The 20,203-nt window shown below is 48.9% G+C and overlaps 2 protein-coding genes across 12 annotated transcripts in view; one reads left to right on the plus strand and one right to left on the minus strand.

Annotated features, from left to right (window-relative positions):
* CYFIP1 (cytoplasmic FMR1 interacting protein 1) overlaps nt 1-14,701 on the plus strand; it is a 108,951-nt gene extending 94,250 nt beyond the window's left edge. For 3 of the 6 annotated variants that reach the window (XM_009209798.3, XM_017960452.3, XM_003900682.4), the window contains exons 24-31: nt 1,644-1,787; nt 2,745-2,835; nt 4,636-4,766; nt 9,093-9,165; nt 9,617-9,711; nt 10,538-10,776; nt 11,290-11,437; nt 13,975-14,701. In XM_009209798.3, the coding sequence (XP_009208062.1) occupies nt 1,644-1,787; nt 2,745-2,835; nt 4,636-4,766; nt 9,093-9,165; nt 9,617-9,711; nt 10,538-10,776; nt 11,290-11,437; nt 13,975-14,139 (1,086 nt within the window). In that variant the 3' untranslated portion in view covers nt 14,140-14,701. The remainder of the gene's footprint in view (nt 1-1,643; nt 1,788-2,744; nt 2,836-4,635; nt 4,767-9,092; nt 9,166-9,616; nt 9,712-10,537; nt 10,777-11,289; nt 11,438-13,974) is intronic. The other 3 variants (XM_021940368.2, XM_021940370.2, XM_021940371.1) reach the window with 2 other exon arrangements.
* A 1,995-nt stretch (nt 14,702-16,696) lies between these two features.
* Nucleotides 16,697-20,203, minus strand: part of NIPA2 (NIPA magnesium transporter 2) — a 34,257-nt gene continuing 30,750 nt past the window's right edge. For all 6 annotated transcript variants that reach the window (XM_031668901.1, XM_031668896.1, XM_031668898.1 and 3 more), the window contains one exon: nt 16,697-18,176. In XM_031668901.1, the coding sequence (XP_031524761.1) occupies nt 17,542-18,176 (635 nt within the window). In that variant the 3' untranslated portion in view covers nt 16,697-17,541. The remainder of the gene's footprint in view (nt 18,177-20,203) is intronic.

Here is a 20,203-nt window from a genome sequence, read left to right on the forward strand (position 1 = left end):
ATCACAAACCCAGAGGCCTAGGAGGGAAAAATGGTTTCCTGGGCTGGGCCCAGGGCTCACCCTGCCCCCGCCACCCTTCCCCACTTTGCGCAGCTTCAGGACTTGGCGCCCTGCATCTCAGTCGCTAAAAGGGGCCAACATATGGCTCAGGCTGTAGCTTCGGAGGGTGCAAGCCCCAAGCCTCGGTGGCTTCCATGTGGTGTTGGACCACCTAGATTTCAAAGGGTATGTGGAAATGCCTGAATGTCCAGGCAGAAGTTTGCTGCGGGGGTGGAGCCATCATGGAGAACCTCTGCTAGGGCAGTGAAGAAGGGAAATAGGGGGTTGGAGCCCCACACGCAGAGTCCCCACTGGAATACTGCCTAGTGGAGCTGTAAAAAGAGGGCCATCCTCCAGTCAGCTTGCATTGTGTACCTGGAAAAGCCACAGACAATGCCAGCCTGTGAAAACAGCCAGGAGGGGGACTGTACCCTGCAAAGCCACAGGGTGGAGCTGCCCAAGACCGTGGGAGCCCACCTCTTGCATCAGTGTGACCTGGATGTGAGACACGGAATCAAAGGAGGTTATTTCAAAGCTTTAAGATGTAATGGCTGCCCCACTGGACTTTGGACTTGCATGGGGCCTATAGCCCCTTTGTTTTGACCAGTTTCTCCAATGCCTACACCCCTATTGTATCTAGGAAGTAATTAACTTTCTTTTTTATTACACAGGCTCATAGGTGGAAGGGACTTGACTTGTCTCAGATGAGACTTTGGACTTGGATTTTTGAGTTAATGCTGGAATGAGTTAAGACTTTGGGAGACTGTGGGGAAGGCATGATTGTATTTTGAAATGTGAGGACCCGTGAGATTTGGGAGGGGCCAGAGGCAGAATGATAAGGTTTGGCTGTGTCCCCACCCAAATCTCTTCTGCAGTTGTAATCCCCATTATCCTCACATGTCAAGGGCGGGACCTGGTGGGAGCTGATTGGCTCCTGGGGGCAGTTTTCCGCCTGCTGTTCTTGTGATAGTGAGTGAGTTCTCACCAGATCTGATGGTTTTATAAGGGGCTTCACCTTTTGTTCTCTCTTCTATCTCCTGCCTTCTTGTGAAGAAGGTGCTTGTTCCCCCTTTACCTTCTGCATAACTAAGTTTCCTTAGGCCTCCCCAGCCATGTGGAACTGTGAGTCAGTTAAACCTGCTTTTTTTAAAAATAAATTATGCAGTCTTGGGTATTTCTCTATAGCATTGTGAAAATGGACTAATACACACCCTAACTACCTTCCTCACCCTCCTACCCCACAGGGGTCTCTCTCCCAGCTCCAGGGGTGCCCTGTGCATCCTGAGAAGGCAGCTCCCCCGGCCCCTTCAGGGTCCGACCTTGGGCATCCTGCTGGGAGACTGGGAGGCAGGGGGGCTCCAAATTGGCAATTCAACAAATGTTGCAACACATGGTTTTGTTTTCTTTTTCTATTTTAGCAGGTTCTTTTTGGTGGCAGGCTGAGTGGGTTTTATAATTGTACCAGTTAAGGGCAGTAGATTTTACAAGTCAGCAGACTCGGACCCCTTCACCTGAGCCTGTGTGTGTTAAGTGATCTTCTCATGCAGTTCTTCATCTGCATGTGTGCAGAGACCATGCTGAGGGCTCTGTGCCCTGTTTTCCAGGCTTTGAACTTGGCCTACTCCAGCATTTACGGCAGCTACCGGAACTTCGTGGGACCCCCACACTTTCAAGTCATCTGCCGGCTCCTCGGCTACCAGGGTATCGCCGTGGTCATGGAGGAGCTGCTGAAGGTCGTCAAGAGCCTGGTGAGTGTTCCCTGGACACGCTTCCTTCTCACAGCCTGAATTCCCTGGGGCACCCAAGCCAGAGGGTCTCCTCTGCCTGGACTGTGATTCTCCAACAGCTGGATTCATTCAGTTACTTGAATGAATTACTTGAATGAATCATTGAATTACTATTCAATTCAAACACTTCTGACCATATATAGTTTGATACCTCCCTCATCTTTTCAAACTTAAAAGAATGGGTCCAGGTTATTTTAACTGATACACCGAGTTTTTATTTGTATGTATAGAGATGGGGTCTTGCTGTGTTGCCCAGGCTGGCCTTGAACTCCTGGGCTCCAGAGATCTGCCCATCTTGGCCTCCGAAAGTGCTGGAATTACAGGTGTGAGCCACCTTGGTCAGCCTGGATTTAGTTTTCTATACATAACTAACTTTTTATACTTTTTCATCCTTTTTATTATTTTAACAATCTTCTGTGACTGAGACCACGTAAGAGTTTGGTCACTTGGCACAGCCGTTACCCCGGGACCCAAACAGGTCCTTCCAGGACCCGCTGGGGACTCTGTGCCAAAACATGTGGCAGCTTGGAGGGTGTCAGGATTGCGGACCTCACCACAGCCGGGCTTGGGGCAGCACCAGGAGCACAGATGGCGTCCTGGGGGACCCTGGAGCTGGCAGTGCTCACCGTGCTGGGGGCACCCCTGTAGGAGACACCTGGCGACAAAGCTCTCCCCTCGCTGTGGCACCGCTTTCCTCTCGAAAGGGGAGTCCAGTTCAGAACGTGAATTCAGTCATGGGAAGCACCTGGTGATGGTTGCTCTCTCTCCAGGGCTGGTTTCATTCCCCTGCCAGGTGATCCTGCAGCCTTCTTGTTACCAAGCTCTTTGCTAACAGACTTGTTTCAGGGCGTGTGCTGGCCACAGGCATTAGCAGAGTGCAGTGGGGTGACTGACGCAGCCTGTCTTGTCCCCCCGCAGCTGCAAGGCACAATCCTGCAGTACGTGAAGACGCTGATGGAGGTGATGCCTAAAATCTGCCGCCTGCCGCGGCACGAGTACGGCTCTCCCGGTGAGTGTGGGCACCTCTGGGCGTGTGCAGCTCACAGCGCTGTCCGTGGAGAGGTCAGAAAGGAATTCAAGTCAGAAATTCTTGGGAAGGATTAGATTTGCCGTGTGGGAGTAGACAGACAAATGCACCTTACAACCAGGAAGAGGTGTGTTGAGTCACCGTCTGCAGGCGAGGAAGCTGAGGGGCCTGGGAGGTCAGCCTGCAAGAGTTGAGACAACAGATCCCTGAACACCACGCTCCTCCGTGCCCCTACGAAAGAACCGCCGGCCTGATGCGGCGAGAGAGCCGACTGCCGGGTCCTGCTGCCCTGCTGGGCTTGTAGGGGCTTGAGGCTCAGACACAGGCCCACCAAGGTGGTGCAAGGCCTGCCCCTGCCCCCATCCATCTGCAGGTTCAGCTCCGGGGCCCTCAGGCAGGCGTGCTCTTAGGGACAGGCCGCAGGACTTGCTGTGGGCTGGTTTGGGGCTATGCAGTTAAATAGCTTTAGTGATCTCAAAAAGCATTGTCTCATAAAACAGTGACCTTTGTCACGTAACAAAACTGCTTTTAGTCTCTTACCGGGCAGAGTTTTCTTGAAAGCTGGACAGCTGAACAGTAGCCTTGTGTAGTAAAGTGACTGGAGCCTGCACGTGGGTGACGGACAAGGCACTGTCCTGATGGGCAGTCAGTCAGCGTGGCTGAGATATTAAACACGTGCCCAGGACTTTTTGCTTTTTGGCACCTCCCCAGGGCAGTTGCTGGTGTTTGAGGAGACGATAAGGTCCCCCTCAGCCACCATGGGGAAGTAGCCGTCGGCACGGCCCTGGCTCAAGAGAATCTGATTTCAGTTTATTGTCAGAAAGTAGATGAGGAACGCTGGGATGATGCAACCAATCCTTATGTCGTGACTAGAGATGGAAATTTCAGATGTTGAGGAGGGAGCCGTTTCCCAGGGTGGCACAGGGAAACCTTGTCAGGGATAACACAGGTGCAGGAGTGTCCCTGCCCCCACCAAGTGGGGCTGAGTCCCCACAGCGGTGCCAAGAGCTGGGAGGAGCGGGGGCAGGGGCTGCAGCTGTAAGGCAGGCGGGGCCGTGTCGGGCTGCTGGTCCTTGGGGAAGGGGCAGTCAGGCAAGACATGCTGGGACAAGGGTTCACGGTCTGCTGAGCCTCCTGCTTGGCTCTTCCCAGGGTAGTTTCGGCCCCTCCTGATGCCACATTCATCGTGCAGTCAGCTGCCGGTTTCTGTCTGGGCTGGAGTCGAAGCTATAGATTGGCTGGGGGAACGTTGGCCTTCTGTCCCATATTTGCGCCTTGCGTCTTTTTGTGCCTTATTCCATGGTCCGGGATGCCGCTGAGATGCCTGCCTTGCTCCAGAGCCGGCATGGTGTTCGGCCTCCCATTGGGTGCGCTGCAGGCTTCCTAGATGCCCTTTCTCAGCTGAGGTGCGGCCCCTTCCATGCCTGTGAAGAGAGATTGCATTTTGTCAAATACCTTGTCCGCCCCCACTGGGGATGATGGTGCAGTCTTTATTCTTGTCACGTGGTGACATTCCTATCGTCAGAGCCTTCCCTACAGATACAGGGTTGAGTGGAAAAGAGGCCTCAGCCGAGGCCCAGCGCCACATAGTGTGTGGAGAACGTGCCCAGGTGGTGAACAAACTACCACCGCAGGGAAGATGCTGGGGATGGGACGTGGTGGCCATCCTTATAGCCGGGCTCGGTGGCGGTGTCAGAATGGCAGGTACTCCCGGCTGTGGACCCCGGCTGCTGGGGCCCGGCCCCTCCAGTCCCCCAGCCCCACCTCCCTCCTGCGCCGTAGGCATCCTGGAGTTCTTCCACCACCAGCTGAAGGACATCGTGGAGTACGCAGAGCTGAAGACGGTGTGCTTCCAGAACCTGCGGGAGGTGGGGAACGCCGTCCTCTTCTGCCTGCTGATCGAGCAGAGCCTGGTGAGCCCCCGCCCGGCCCGGCCTCCCCACCGCCCACGGGGAGGGCTTTCTTTTGTGGGTTCTTCAGTGGGGGTGTGGCAGCAGCAGTGAGGTAAACCTTTGTTTTCGTGACTATTGAGACTTTAGTTTGAATTTGTTCCCTTCACTGAAAAACAAAAATGTACTGTAGCTCATTGTCTCAAGAATGTTTTGTGTTAACGTCATAAAACTTCTATTCTGCGATGTTTTCAACGCCTAAAGGACTTATTCGGTGTGCCTGTAAGGTGTAAGAGCACTGCTGCCCAGGAGGGTCTCCGCATGCCTGAGGCTGCCGAGCAGTTGAAGTGTGGCTCAGTGTGACTGAGGAGCTGAGTGCTAAATGTTATTGAATTATAACTGATTTAAATCTAAATGGCTACGCGTGCCCCAAGGTGGACAGCACGAGAGGCCAGCCTGAAAGGGGAGCCCCTGGGAGCCCACCCCCTCTTAGGACGTGGCACAGTGGACGCTCATGTTTTCAACTGGCCGCCTTTTTGTGTGCCATGTGGCTGTCCCTCTGTCCTGTGCATCACAGCAGCTCAGTTGATAACCTCCTGGACCGGGAAAGCCAGTGGGAAATGGGATCTCACATGGCCCTCTCCTGCCTTCCCTTGTGACTAACGAGGCGGGCAGCTCCGTTCGTTGCGTCGTCGTGTTTCTTTTCCTGTTAAATGCCCCGCTGGGTTCTTCTGCCTGCTTTTCTACAGCTCGTCTGTGCAGATCCTTAATGTGCTGCACATGTGGTAAATCTCCCATTTGTGGCTTAGCTTTTCACTCTGGTGGTGGTGATTTTTGATAAAATGCTCTTAATTTGGATGTAGCCCTTTTTTTAATGATTAGCACTTTCCGTATCCTTTTTTTTTTTTTAAGACGTTTTCCCTGTCTTGGGGTCGTGAAAACATTCCTTTACATTCTCATCTACGGATTTTAAGCTTTGCCTTCTGCATGCAAGTTCGCAGTCCTTCTGGTCTTTGTGTATAATGCGAGAGGCAGAGGAAGCTTCTTTCTCTCTCTATGGAGGCCCGGCTGTCCCTCCTCTAGTGGCTGAAGGGCTCCTCCTCCCATTGCTGACTAGTGGTGTCCCCTGCCGTCTGCCAGCTTTTCATGGGGACACCGGCCTGTCTGCATCCCGCCGGAGCAGGCGTCCGTCTCTGGCATCACAGCATGTCTTGCTCATCACTGCCCTAACATGACTCTGGATTCCCGACGTGGCACGTTTCCTACCTTGCTGCTCCTCTTCAGCATGTTCCCTCCTCGGGGCTCTTTGTGCTGCCCTGTTTTGGGATTGGTTTGCCACATGCCCTGGCAAAGCGTTTGGCTTGTGCATGGGAGTGGCACTGCATCTGCAGAGCTGCCTGGGGAGGCCTTTCCTATGTTGTTTCCCAAAGTGGTCTCTTGTCTTCAGGTCTCTGGTAGCTTTGCAAAGGCAGAGTTGTGTTTAGGAAGAACAGGGATAGGGTGGCCTGTACACAGCTCAGGGCATTGCTGTCAGACTGCCAGGCCTCTGGGGACTGAGCCTCTGGACCAGCCGCCTCACACCAGCCTGTACAGTGAAAGAGAATGTGTTGGCTCACATGTCAGGGGAGTCCCAGGTCAGGCATGACATGCCTGGGGGCTGACAGCCTCCATCAGACCTGCATCTTCAGCTCCCCCCATCCCTGCACTCCTAGGCAGACCCGTTCCAGGTGGTTTCAAAGAGGGAGTGTAGCAGCCCCAGGCCTTCATTGTCCCGGCCACCCACAGGCTCGGCGGGGACCCCAAGTAGCATCCCCTCCCATGCTCCGCTCCCCACTGTGTGAGGGGCACAAGATGGAGAACCCACCAGCGTCTCAGGCCAGCAAGGAGCCAGTGTCCAGGGTGGCCTTGCTTTAAGGATATGTTCCTCAAATAATTGTGAATTGTTAAAAGCCAGACATGTTAGGAAGCATCTCTTTATAATCTCTCGTTATGAATTTTAAATATTTAATGTGGGAATATTCCATTCATAGGCGACTTTTCCTGAACTTACAGCGTAAGGCTGTATCTTAGTCCGTTCTGCTATCTTAGTCTGCTTAGTCCGTTTTGTGTTGCTGTAGCAGTGCCTGAGACTGAGTAATTTATAAAGAAAAGGAGTTTATTTGGCTCATGACTCTGGAGGCTGGGAAGTCCAAGATCAGGTAGCCCATCTGTCAGGGTCGCAGGCTGCTTCAGCTCCTGGGGACAGAAGGGGATGTGGGTGTTGCTGAGAGAACAAACATGAGAGGCAGCCTTGCTTACAACAACTGCTCTCGCAGGAACTCATCCATTCCCACAAAAACTAATCCAGTTGTGGGAGAACTGACCCAATCTTGTAAGAAATCCATCACCTCTCAAACAGACCACCTTCCAACACTGCTACATTGGCAATTCCATTTCACCATGAGTTTTGGCAGGGACAAACCACATCCAAACCATGGCCTCTGTGTATGGCCAAGCCTGAGGATGCCTGTCTGGTCACTGGCCTCAGGTGGGGGAGGTGAGACCCGAGCTTTCCGAATGGGAGGCAGCCGTGTGGAATCGATTTAGAGTGTCAGGGACCCCTTAGGACTGCTTTCTCTTCTGTCCAGCTGCCCTTTTTGGAAATAAGATAAAATGTCAAAAGCTTTTCTTTACATCAACATTTCTTTTTTTTTTTTTTTTAAGATTGGAGTTTCGTTGTCGTTGCTTAGGCTGGAGTGCAGTGGCACAATCTTGACTCACCGCAACCTCTACCTCCTGGGTTCAAGTGATTCTCCTCCCTTAGTCTCCCAAGTAGCTGGGATTACAGTCATGCGCCACCACGGGCCGGCTAATTTTGTATTTTTAGTAGAGACAGAGTTTCTTCATGTTGATCAGGCTAGTGATCTGCCCGCCTCACAGAGTGGCCGTGAGTTGGTAATTGTAGTGGGTGATGGGGGTTGGGTGTAGAGGAAACAGAGTGGCCGTGAGTGAGTTGGTAACTCCCAACCTTAGGTGATCCGCCCGCCTCGGCCTCCCAAAGTGCTGGGATTACAGGCATGAGCCACCGCGCCCGGCCTGACATTCTTTACATACACAAACTCTTGTGGTTCTGTATTTATGTCTATCCCAGGACTCATGGACATAAATAATTACAGAACCACAAGAGTTTGAAGCAGGCAGGATGCAATTTCCTGGGACAATCTCTTAGCTTAAAGGCACCGTTTCTGTGCATTGCCATGGCAACAGTTGGCCCTCTGTTGGCTTCTGGATGGAGTGCGAAGCTGCATTAGAAACTTAGGGAAAGAGAAGCGGAACAGATGGCGTCTGGCCGGCGTCTGGCACTGGATTGACGTTGATGACTACGGAAAAGTCTGCTTTTCTGCCTCTTGGTCTTAGTTTTGCCATCGTCTCTGGGAGTTCCTCAGAAGTTAAAATCTCATTGTCAGTATTTCTTGATTTTCCAGTAGCTGTTTCTTTGTTTAATCATTTCTTTTACTCCTGTGGAGCTTTAAGATTTCAGCATGGCTGTAGGGTAGGAGGCACTGAAGGCCCCACCATCTTCTGCCTGCTCCGTGGGGTGGTGAACGCACTATGGTCTCAAGAGGCCCTTCCTGCTGGCCTGAGAGCCCTCACCTCTAAAGATGAACAGCAGTTGCTCTATTTTTGACCATCTTTGGGTTCATGGTGGATTTGGGGGAAGGTTCTGCTGTCCTCATGATCCTGGAGGTACATTTTCTCTCTATATATGCGTTATTCTGCAGAATGGACCTTGTGTGGTTTTTATTACCCTGTAAAGGAGTTTGTGACCTGAGAGTAGGCTCAGCGTGATGGCCCAGAACTTTGCTTTGGGCTCTGTGGGGAAGGAGTGGATGTGGACACCAGGACGGGCCTCCCCTACTCCTTCCATCTCCCGTGTTGTTTGCAGAAGGTGCCCTTCCTTCTGTCAGTGTGATGGGATCTTGTCATAAACTGTGGTTCTGAAGAGCCTGCTGACAAATTAGCAGGGAAGGATGGGGCGAGAGCTATTAGACTGGTAAATCCGGAAAACAGAGCATGCATTCAACATTGGGTCTTACGTGTGTCTACATCTACATTAATTAAATGTAACTAAAATTAAAATTCAGTTCCTCAAGTGCGCAAGCCACATTCCAAGTACTCAATAGGCATGCATGGCTGGCGGCTGCCGGAATGGACAGGGCAGACGTAAGCATTTCCATCATCCTAGAGAAATCTCTTGACAGGCTACTTAACTTTATGCTAAAAAGCAAAGAGGTTCTTTGTTTTCAGCACCAGATCTCTCTCTGTGGCAAGAGACCCTTCCTAGCGTGACCTTCTTTCTCTCTGTTCCAGTCTTTAGAAGAAGTGTGTGACTTGCTGCACGCGGCTCCCTTCCAGAACATCTTGCCGCGAGTCCATGTGAAAGGTGAGCCTGCTGACCCCACCAGGGAGTCCAGACTGCCCTCTGTCGGGATGGTGCCCGCTCTGCAGCCGGAGAGCCTAACGGCCAGTGCAGATTGTAGGTTTGGTGCCTGTTCAGTCATGCCCAGGGGTAATGAGGGGTGTACAGAACCTAGTTAAATAAGATTGAGAAATAGAGCTGCAATGGTATGATGTCTTAGAATTGCTTCCAAATATTAATAGCATGGGAGCAGGGGAGTTGGACGTAGAGGAAACAGAGTGGCTGTGAGTTGGTAACTGTAGTGGGTGATGGGGGTTGGGTGTAGAAGAAACAGAGTGGCCGTGAGTTGGTAACTGTAGTGGGTGATGGGGGTTGGGTGTAGAGGAAACAGAGTGGCCGTGACTTGGTAACTGTGGTGGGTGATGGGAGTTGGGTATAGAAGAATACAGAGTAAACGTGATTTTTTCTACTGCAGAGGGGGAGAGACTTGATGCCAAAATGAAAAGACTGGAATCCAAGTATGCCCCGCTGCATCTTGTCCCACTGATCGAAAGACTGGGGACCCCTCAGGTAACGTGTGCCATGATGGCGGAGGCTGTTGCAAGGTGGGCATCCATGCCAGGCCAGGTGGCCCGGTTGGGAGCCAGACTGGAAGGCATCGTGAAGTCCGGTGGCTGCGCGGCCGCTCAGGCCTCAGTGTTGCAAGTGGGGCGCGTGCCTGGACTGCTTCCCGGGGTGGTGGGGTTGGATGTCAGATGAGACTAGACTGGCCGTGAGAAAGGGAACTGTAGCACGTGATCGGAGCTGGCACGTAAGACTTACACAGAAGACGTCACTTTCACTGTCCAGCCCTTCGTGAAGAAGGCTTTCCCACAGGTGTTATTAGGCCACGAGGCCAGGTGTCAGGGTAGAGTTCTACAGCGATCCAGCTGCGTATGCCAAGTCAGGGCTTCTCAGCCATTTTGGACCAGGTAACTCGATGGTGGGGACTTGGGCCTCCTCTGCATTGCAGGCTGTTTGGCGGCATCCCTGGCTTCCACACTAGAGGCCAGTAGACCCACCCCCTCCACCCAAAACATTTTCCCAAGGCTGGGTGCCGTGGTTCATTCCTGTCTTCCCAGCACTTTGGGAGGCCAAGACAGGAGTTCAAGACCAGCCTGGGCAATGTGGCGAAACTCCGTCTCTACAGAAAGTACAAATATTATCCAGGCGTGGTGGCATACGCCTGGTCGCCTGAGCCAGGGAAGTCAAGGCTGCAGTGAGCTGTGGTTGTGCCACTGCACTCCAACCTAGGCAGCAGAGCAAGACCCTGTCTCAAAAGAAAAAAGACATAGAGGATATGGAGTAGCTGGATGCCTGGAGGCCCACAGCCTTCCACCGCTTGTCCTTTCTGCAGCAAATTGCCATCGCGAGAGAGGGGGACCTGCTGACAAAGGAGCGCCTCTGCTGTGGCCTGTCCATGTTTGAGGTCATCCTGACACGGATCCGGAGCTTTCTGGATGACCCCATCTGGCGCGGGCCTCTGCCCAGCAATGGGGTCATGCATGTTGACGAGTGTGTGGAGTTTCACAGACTGTGGAGTGCCATGCAGTTTGTCTACTGCATTCCTGTGGGGACACACGAGTTCACAGTCGAGTAAGTGTGTGCTCAGAGCAGGACAAAGCCCCAGGGGAGGGGAGGGGCTTAGGGCAGGGTCCAGGTGTTAGGCTAACAAGCGGCCAGCCATGCTCAGGAAGTGGACCAGAAACTCACTGAGCTGCTTTTAAGCCTCCTGTAGTGGGAATTCTTACTTGATGCCAAGGAGCTGGCTCAGGACTTTAGTATTCAGGGAGTCTCTGAACCCACGGCAATTGTATGCACGTGGACATTCATTTTTCTAGGTGGGAGGTCTGTAAAGTCATCCATCACAGAGGGGATATGATCTAAAAAGGGTTAGGAAGCAGCACACCAGAAGAGCCCAAAAAAGGCATCTACCAAAACCAGGAAACAGCCACCTGCTGCCCGGCATTCTCCTCCTGGCTGTGGAAGGTGACTGTGGCACAGTCAGTCAGTCATGCAGATGGCTTGGTCACTGACATCTGGAGACAGACTCAGAAAAGACTCCGTAACGGATCACTCATCTCCCATTGTTTCTGCTGCTTGTTCTAGGCAGTGCTTCGGTGATGGGCTGCACTGGGCCGGCTGTATGATCATCGTACTTCTTGGGCAGCAGCGGCGTTTTGCTGTGCTGGATTTCTGCTACCATCTCCTTAAAGTCCAGAAACATGATGGCAAAGATGAGATTATTAAAAATGTGGTATGTGGATGAAAATCTCCCACCATCTGTGGACCTTTTGTAAAAGCGTACTTTCTCTGTGTTGTAAGTTCTTGTTCCTGGGCATGTTTTTCATCCTAGTACATGAGGTGCCACCAAGCAGTGTTCCATTTTCCTTCTCAAGGTACTTAGATTTACTTCCAGTCTTACAGAATCTGCATTGTCAGAATATTGGCAACTATTCCAGTGTTCGGGCTCCCTAGAAGTCAAAGTGTGCTTTCTTGGCCTTTTGTCTTTGTCGCTTTATGGATTCCTCATAGTTGAATTCTGGAAAATACTCAGCCATTATCTTTTGAAATATTTTAGCCTCCCGTCCATTCTCCCTGTTCTTGCCATTCATGACTTCAGTTAGACATATATGTTAGACCTTCTCATTCTATTCTCCACATCCCTCTGCTGTGTTTTTTTTTGGTTTTTTTGAGACAGGGGAGTTTCACTCTTGTTGCCCAGGCTAGAGTGCAATGCTTGCGATCTACGTCACTGCAAGCCTCACCTCCTGGGTTCAAGCAATTCTCCTGCCTCAACCTCCTGAGTAGCTGGGATTACAGGTGCCCACCACCATGCCCGGCTAATTTTTGTATTTTTAGTAGAGACAGGGTTTCACCATGTTGGCCAAGCTGATCTCAAACTCCTGACATGAAGTGATCTGCCCACCTCCCAAAGTGCTGGGATTACAGGTGTGAGCCACTGCGCCCAGCCCTGTTGTATTAGTTTTCTATTGCTTCCATAACAACAAATCACCACAGGCTTGGCAGTTTAAACACCACTGATTATCTCACAGTTCTCTAAGTCAGATGCCTGGGTTCAGCCAGGCCCAGCTGGGTCCTCTGCTCAATCTCATGAAGCCAGTGTCCGAGGTGCTGTGTTCAGCCTGGAGGCCTTCAGGCTTATGCACAGTTGGCTGAATTATTCCTTGGCAGCTCTAGGACTGGGTCCCCCTTCCTTCTCATGCTTTCCAAGTGACCCCCTCCAGCAATGGTGGGTTGGGCAGTGTCAGCCTCTCGTCTTCTGCCACGTCTCTCCTGCCCCCAGCCAGAGAACATTCCCTGATCATGATTATATTGAGCCCACTGGACAACCCCAGATACTCTCCCTGTCCTGTCCTACAGTCCACAGTCTTAGCCACACCTGCCCAGGCCACGTGGGGTGGAGGCAATGCAGTCACAGGCTCCAGGCCATGGGCCTTTCTCAGGGGCCATTCTACTTCCAACTCCTCCATTTCCGGGGCTCCCAGAGCTGTATCCAGAGTACTGTCTTCACGTGTCTTAGTTAACTCGTTTACTTCAGCTCTAATGTGCTGAGCTTTTACTCTGAAAAAATTATTAGTTCACTTTTTAAAGTTCAGTTAGGTTCTTCTTCAAATCTTCTTGGTAACTGAGTTTGTCTTAACTGAATTTTTTCCATCTCTTATTTCTTTATCCAGTTCATATATTCTATATTCTGCATGTTTTCCTTCTAGTATCTGAAGGTCTTGGAGGTATTTAAAACTTTGCTGTTTCCTTGTGTGTTATTTGGGAGTCTTTATTTAATTGGACTTAATTTAGATTGCTTTCCCTCCAAGATGTGCATTTGCATCTGCCCATCTCTAGGGGCTGCTGGCAACTGAGGGCCACTTTAGCCGAATTGGAGGTTCCTGGCTTTTTTGGGGTCTCTGGTGTGGTCCCACTTGCTTATGCCTGGGCCGCTCCTCACCCCACTGTTGCTGTTGGCATGTGCCCCCGAGGAGGCCCTGGCTTCCTTCCCCCTTACCACCTGCATAGGCAGAACCAGAAATGCTTTTCAAAGTTTTTTGTTTGCGTGTATGTACGTTCTTTATTCCTGTTGTAGTAGGAGGGTCTGTCAGAGTACCCCATCACAGTATTATTTCCAGACTGGAAGTCTAAAGCCTGTTAGTTGATTGACCTTTCTCCACTGACCACATCATCTTCATCTGGACATCCCCAGTTTTGAGCAGACAGTAGGTTCTTAATTGCTGATGTGGAAGGAACAGGCCTATCAGTTGTGCACATGAGTGAATCTACAGCAGCAAGAAGCCAACAGAGGGATTCTAAATTCAAAATATATTCATCCATCCAACCGTTGCATTAAAGAGATGGTATGTGACTGGGAGAGCTGGCTCATACCTGTAATCCCAACAGTTTGGGAGGCTGAGGCAGAGGAGGATTGCTTGAGCTCAGGAGTTCAAGACCATCCTGGACAACATAGTAAGACCTTGTCCTTACAAAAATAATTTTAAAAATTAGCTGTGTGTGGTGGTGCACGCCTGTGGTCCCAGCTGCTCAGGAGGCTGAGGTGGGAGGATCTCTTGAGGCTACAGTAAGCCATGATCACGCCACTGCACTCCAGCCTGGACGTCACAGTGAGACCCTATCTTAAAGAAAAAACAAAAAGAACACTATGTGTGTCAATTCCATTTGCTACTATTTTTCTGAGAAAATATAAGAATCCTGACATTTTGAAACACGAAGAATGAATGTTCAAGTGTTAATAGTAAAACATCTCAATTTTCATGGTTGTAGCCTTTGAAGAAGATGGTGGAGAGAATTCGCAAGTTCCAGATTCTCAATGACGAGATCATCACCATCCTGGATAAGTACCTGAAGTCGGGCGACGGGGAGGGCACACCAGTGGAGCATGTGCGCTGCTTCCAGCCGCCCATCCACCAGTCCCTCGCCAGCAGCTGAGGGCACGCGCTGCACTCCGTAACTCAACGTGGCATGCCTTTCTCTCCGTCAACTATTGAGTGAGATTTTTAGGGACTATTTTTCAGTATCTCTGTACCTGTTAAAGGGGGTGCTTTTCAATCTAAAAGCTTAATTTTATAAAATTATTTTTCTAGACTAAACTGTATATGCTTTTGGTAATTAGGAACTCTGAGAATACTGGCTGCTGATTGTTGCCATCACGTTCTTACAAAATTGTTTTTCTATGGGATGTTCTGGCAGCTCTCTCAAAATGCTGCTGTGTTCGTTCATTCACTCATTCCATAAGAAACTTAATACCAGCAAATGTATTAAATCCCTTGCCAGTTACCATTAACTGTAACTATTTAGCTTTTGTTTAGGGATCTTTCTGATGGCCTTTTATGAGCAGTCTTAGTTCTAAGTCATTGTTCCCATCCCTTTTTTGTGTCAGTGTTCCAGAAAATAGTGAACTTGATTCCTCTGCTTCCACTAAATCCAGTTGTGACAAAATCTAACGTGAGATCAGATCGAAAGGTTATAGAAATAAAACTAATGAGATCTATTTGCGTTTGTTTACTTACTATAATCCTGTGCTGCTTGACTCGGCAAGGAACTCTGATTACCCTGAGCTCACATAGCAGGCCAGCTCGGATGTAGGTCACCTCCAGGGCAGAGGTGGGATGGGACCGTGACACCATCTCATACACCACTCACCTCACCAGCACAGGTTTAGTTTTATATTTAGGGTTCTGCAGATAAATAAGGTGTAAAATGGCCGTGGTGGCTGCTCCAGTCTGGATATGAAGAGGCTACTCAGTGCCTCTCTGTTACCTGTGCCTGTGACCTGGCGGAGGCCAGCAGTGTGGTAGGAGGAGATCAGCCAGGCCCAGTGAGTGCTGCACGAAGGGGCCAGGAGCCTTGAGTCCAGCCTTCAGCTGCCCCTGATCCACAGGGCTCGCGTGGCTGGAGCTGGTCCACACCATCTGTCAGAATGAAAAACAATCGGTCTAGACTACCAGTAGAGCCATGAACATGTTTGAGAAACTGAAGCCATATTTTAAAGTATTAAGGCAATGAGGTTCTGAAAATCCTAACTGAATGGAGAAAAATGTTATGCCTGTTTATTGTAAATGAATATTACAGATAATCACAAGTCCAGCATGATGAACTGAACTCACTTTATGTTGTAGCCTGGCAGGCATTTTACGTTATTTGGAGTATTGCAAACTTCATCAATTTTAAAATTTTCTATGGCTGCCAAGTTGCCATAAAAAGCGGGCCTCGCCTACTTTTCCGTCGGCCTTTGGAAACGGTCCAGAAGCATATCATGCACGGCACAGAAAAGTAGTAAGTGTATGAACCATCCTGTTGTACTGCCAAACTCAAGTGACATGAAGCTTAACAGAACTAGTCTTTCTTTATAAAAAGTTCCCTAAAAGTGCTTTTGGTAATGTGAATTAATAACCCTGGGGCCAGCATTCTGCTGCAGATTTAGAGGTGGTAGCTGTGCTCATCTCAGAAACTAGAGAATAGGATAAAAAAGTACTGTAATTTAATTACCAAGTTTTATGAGGCTTAATTTTATGCCAGATATAAAATGTAATACTTGAGGTATAAGACAATCTCAAGTGCTATAAAACGTTAAATAAGAATTTATTAACCTGTGCATGTTCAACGAGGTCTCTCTCCTCACACGGGAGAAAACCAGTTCTTATGTCCGAAGCACAGATGTGGGCACAGTGTATAAACAGATACAGTACATCTGCAGCATTAAATGACATGGGAGGAGGCAGTTAGGAAAAAAAAAAATCTAAAACAGCTCCTTAGAAGGCCAATAATAGAGCTGGGAAAAAGAGAGTTTCCATGCAGCCAGTGGTGAGCTGCATGGGATACCAGCACCTGGCCTGGGAGGCTCTCGGGGGCGATGGCTTGCACTGGCGCACCACTGAGTCACCTCCGGGCAGGAGCCACAGGCTGGAACAGGCAAACACTTCCTTCCCATCACCCAGGTGGAAATTAATTCTGCCAATACTTTTTTTTTTTTTAAAGACCAATGGTTGTGAGTGGGGATAGGTTCATCAGACTTTATCATTCTACTTTTTCTGCATATGTTTGCAATTTTCCATCAACTTCTTCATAAACCTTTTCTAGAAACCAAAATATGTAGTAGCCCAAAGGAGCTCTTAAGCAAAGTACTGGCCGGGCGCGGTGGCTCACGCCTGTAATCCCAGCACTTTGGGAGGCCGAGGCGGGCGGATCACGAGGTCAGGAGATCGAGACCATCCTGGCTAACATGGTGAAACCCCGTCTCTACTAAAAATACAAAAAACTAGCCGGGCGTGGTGGCGGGCGCCTGTAGTCCCAGCTACTCGGAGGCTGAGGCAGGAGAATGGCCTGAACCTGGGAGGCGGAGCTTGCAGTGAGCCGAGATCGCGCCACTGTACTCCAGCCTGGGTGACACAGCGTCTCAAAAAAAAAAGCAAAGTACTTGGTACAAAGAGACCGTATGTTATAAACATTTTAAGTTTGTTCTAAGCATTCAGACTTAGAAAAGAACTTCATTTCAACTTTTTATTATAACATGAGCTAAATTTAAGAAATAACCCTAGTCTTCTATTTCCCAGAGCTGTTCAAAGTCCAAATGACAATATAACTCATTATGAAAATATACTGAAAAGTACAAGAGCTGATGTAAAATGGTAATCAAGGTTCCAGGCATCATGGGATTAGGATAACTGGAGAACAGACCCAGCCAGGCTGCAGCAGCAGGCAGGATGTGCTGGCTCGATGAGGTGCTAAGAAGGCCGTCGAATGCACACAGGAAGCCGGATTCACGGTGATCATCTCAACCTGAGAATCCTTCCTTGGGGTGATTTCCGCCCTTTTTTTTATTTTGTAAGTTTCCTTCATTCAGTAACTTAGTTTTCCCTTATTTCAAAAAATAAAACCAATCATCAAACAGGAGCCACTTTTATAGGTAAGGTAAATCACAGGATAATGTATTGGGATAACTGTTCTTTTTTAAAATAAAAAAGCCTTATATGTTCAGGGATTGATGGAGTGGGGATGACAAATGCACATTTCAGACTTCCATCACGAATGAAAAAATAAAGCATTTTTATAGACTTAAAACTGTCATTAGTGCATTCAGATTTTGGAGAAGGAATGAAAATGTAAAATAATTCTACAACAATACAATATTAATAGAAATCGTCATGTGCTGAGGTCATTTTAGTGAGCTACCATTGTTTAAATATAAGTAATTTCTTGGTCCTAATTAGTGAAATCTTTAAAAAGATTGCCTTTAAAGAACATTATTTGAGGACAATGTTTTTTTAGACACATTCTGATACTCAAATTCACTTCATAACAATCACAGATTAACCTTTAATGACACCTTTCTTAAAAAGCTGTCAGATTTCCATTTCTTCGGGAGACATTTTCACCAGTGTGTTGTTCGATTCCACAGGTTAAGCTTTCTTCATTATTATTAAGAACTTCATACATATTAGAGAGATTGCCATTCACTGCTTTCTCGTCTTTTCGAAAAGATACAGGCAGACTTGCTAGACTAAAGCTGACGTCTTTAAAGGCATGCAACAAGAATATCCCCACAATGATTGTAAAGAAGCCGCTCAAAGTACCAATGACATCGTCACCGGGCATATCTTGCCACTCCTTAAAAAGAATAGCTGAACAAGTTAAAACTGATGTTGTAAAGAATACATAATATATTGGAGTCACAATGGAAGTGTTGAATATATCCAGGGCCCTATTTAGGTAATTAATCTGTGTGCTCACGCAGACGATGAGGCTCAGCAGCAGAACCCAAGCCAGGGGATGCCGCAGCACAGGCTTTCCAGCAAACAGCTCCTTGAGAGCAATGCCCAGGCCCTTCACACAGGACACTGAAAAGGCGCCGATCACAGAGCAGATTGTTATGTACACAAGAATGTTTGTCTGTCCATGGCGAGGACCCACCGCGAAGATTAGTATCAAGGCCACAATGACCACAAGGGTTGCAAAGACCACAAAACCTAGAGGAGGCAAAGAGAAGTGACATGAGTCAAATGGTTGGCTGTTCGTAAACACAGAATGCAAAACAAAATGTAATAAACTCTACAGGGGGAAAAGGTATGGCCTGGAAATAATCAGCTTTATTTTGCTGCCCAAGCAGAAGCGCAACCACAAAAATTTACTTAGATGGACATGCCGGAAGATGAACGTGAGCTTCACATTCATAAACTCTCACACCCCCAACATTGTTGCAGCAGCATTTTATGCCAACTTCAGGCAAGAGGGACAGTGGGATCAGAACAGAGACAGAAACTAGGGAGGAGAAATCATGAGGTGGCCTTGAATGTTCAACAATTTATAGATGCTTTAAAAACAAAACAAAAAAAAACAAAACAAGAGTTCATCATCAAGTTTTCTCTAAAAGGGGTAAACTTTTTTTTTTAATTTGCGGACAACTGCTGGAGTAACCAGCAAGTCAACTGGAGAACCTGAAAGATACTATTGGGGTTCTGGTTGAATATGGAGAATTAAAGCCAGCATGAAAATTGCCAATAACTGTGTATCACTGTGGGCCAGGCATTTTTCTCAGCAGTTTGCACTCAACTACCCTGTGTCACAGATACTACCATTTGCATCCTCGAATGAGGGAACTGAGGCCTAAGTAAGTCACATGAATTTATTCTTCCTTCCTCAAATTCCACTAATAAAATACACAGTAATAGGATTTTTAAAGGCACAAATACACAAAATTAAGAATAAAAGGCCAGGTGCAGTGGCTCATGCCTGTAATCCTAGCACTTTGGGAGGCTGAGGATGGTGGATCACCCAAGGTCAGGAGTTCGACACCAGCCTGGCCAACATGGCGAAACCCCAACTCTACTGAAAATACAAAAATTAGCTAGGCGTGGTGGCAGGTGCCTGTAATCCCAGCTACTTGGGAGGCTGAGACAGGAGAATCGCTCAAACCTGGAAGGTGGAGGTTGAAATGAGCCGAGACCACGCCACTGCACTCCAGCCTGGGCGACAGAGAGACTGTCTCAAAAAAAAGAGAGGACTGAGGATAACAATCCTTCTAAGTCAGAAAGCAAAGGCTAATAACTGGTACACAGATCCAAGAAAGCTGAATCCTACACACCCACTGTGATCAAAGATTAAAAAGCAATTCAGTTTGCAGCACAGAGTGCCCAAAAGGTACCAAGTGCCTCTGAAGTGGGGTAAAGGCAAGACTGAAAGTGAAGCCTGGCTGAAAAGTCCATTGAAGCAGCAAGGGGACTCCCGCCCAGTTCTGGGAGACTGTCCCTGCCGTGCCACAGAGTTCTGGGAAGCTGAGGTAAACCAGGCCTCCAGGTGTTAACCCTTCCCCACAATCAACTCCCAGGATGCCCACAGCCAGCCATGAAACAGGAAGCTTTTTTGCTGGAGATCTGACCAGCCCAACTTTGACATAAAAGGAGACATCAGGCCGGGCGCGGTGGCTCATGCCTGTAATCCCAGCACTTTGGGAGGCCGAGACGGGCTGATCACGAGGTCAGGAGATCGAGACCATCCTGGCCAACACAGTGAAACCCCGTCTCTACTAAAAATACAAAAAGACTAGCCGGGCGTGGTGGCGGCATCTGTAGTCCCAGCTACTTGGGAGGCTGAGGCAGGAGAATGGCGTAAACCCGGGGGGCGGAGTTTGCAGTGAGCCGAGATCACGCCACTGCACTCCAGCCTGGGCGACAGAGCAAGACTCCGTCTCAAAAAAAAAAGCCAAAGACCACCAGGAGAGAAGCCAAAACAAACAGAAAAGGGCAAAGTCTGTTTCTCCCATGTAGACAGAGGAAAACTTCAAAATAACCGTCCCCCAAAAAACAAAAAAATTATTAATATCCTCAGAAAAACAAGAAAAACTATTATGAATATCCTCAGAGAAACAATGAAACAGACTAACCTGGCACCCCAAATACCTACAAACAATGAATCTACAACAACAAAAAAACCCCAAACAAACAAACAAGAAAGATTTATTTGAGGGAATCAAAGAACCATCAAAGTAGCCAGGACT

The sequence above is a fragment of the Papio anubis genome, chromosome 7, assembly GCF_008728515.1.
Source record: "Papio anubis isolate 15944 chromosome 7, Panubis1.0, whole genome shotgun sequence".
Taxonomy (NCBI): Eukaryota; Metazoa; Chordata; class Mammalia; order Primates; family Cercopithecidae; genus Papio; species Papio anubis.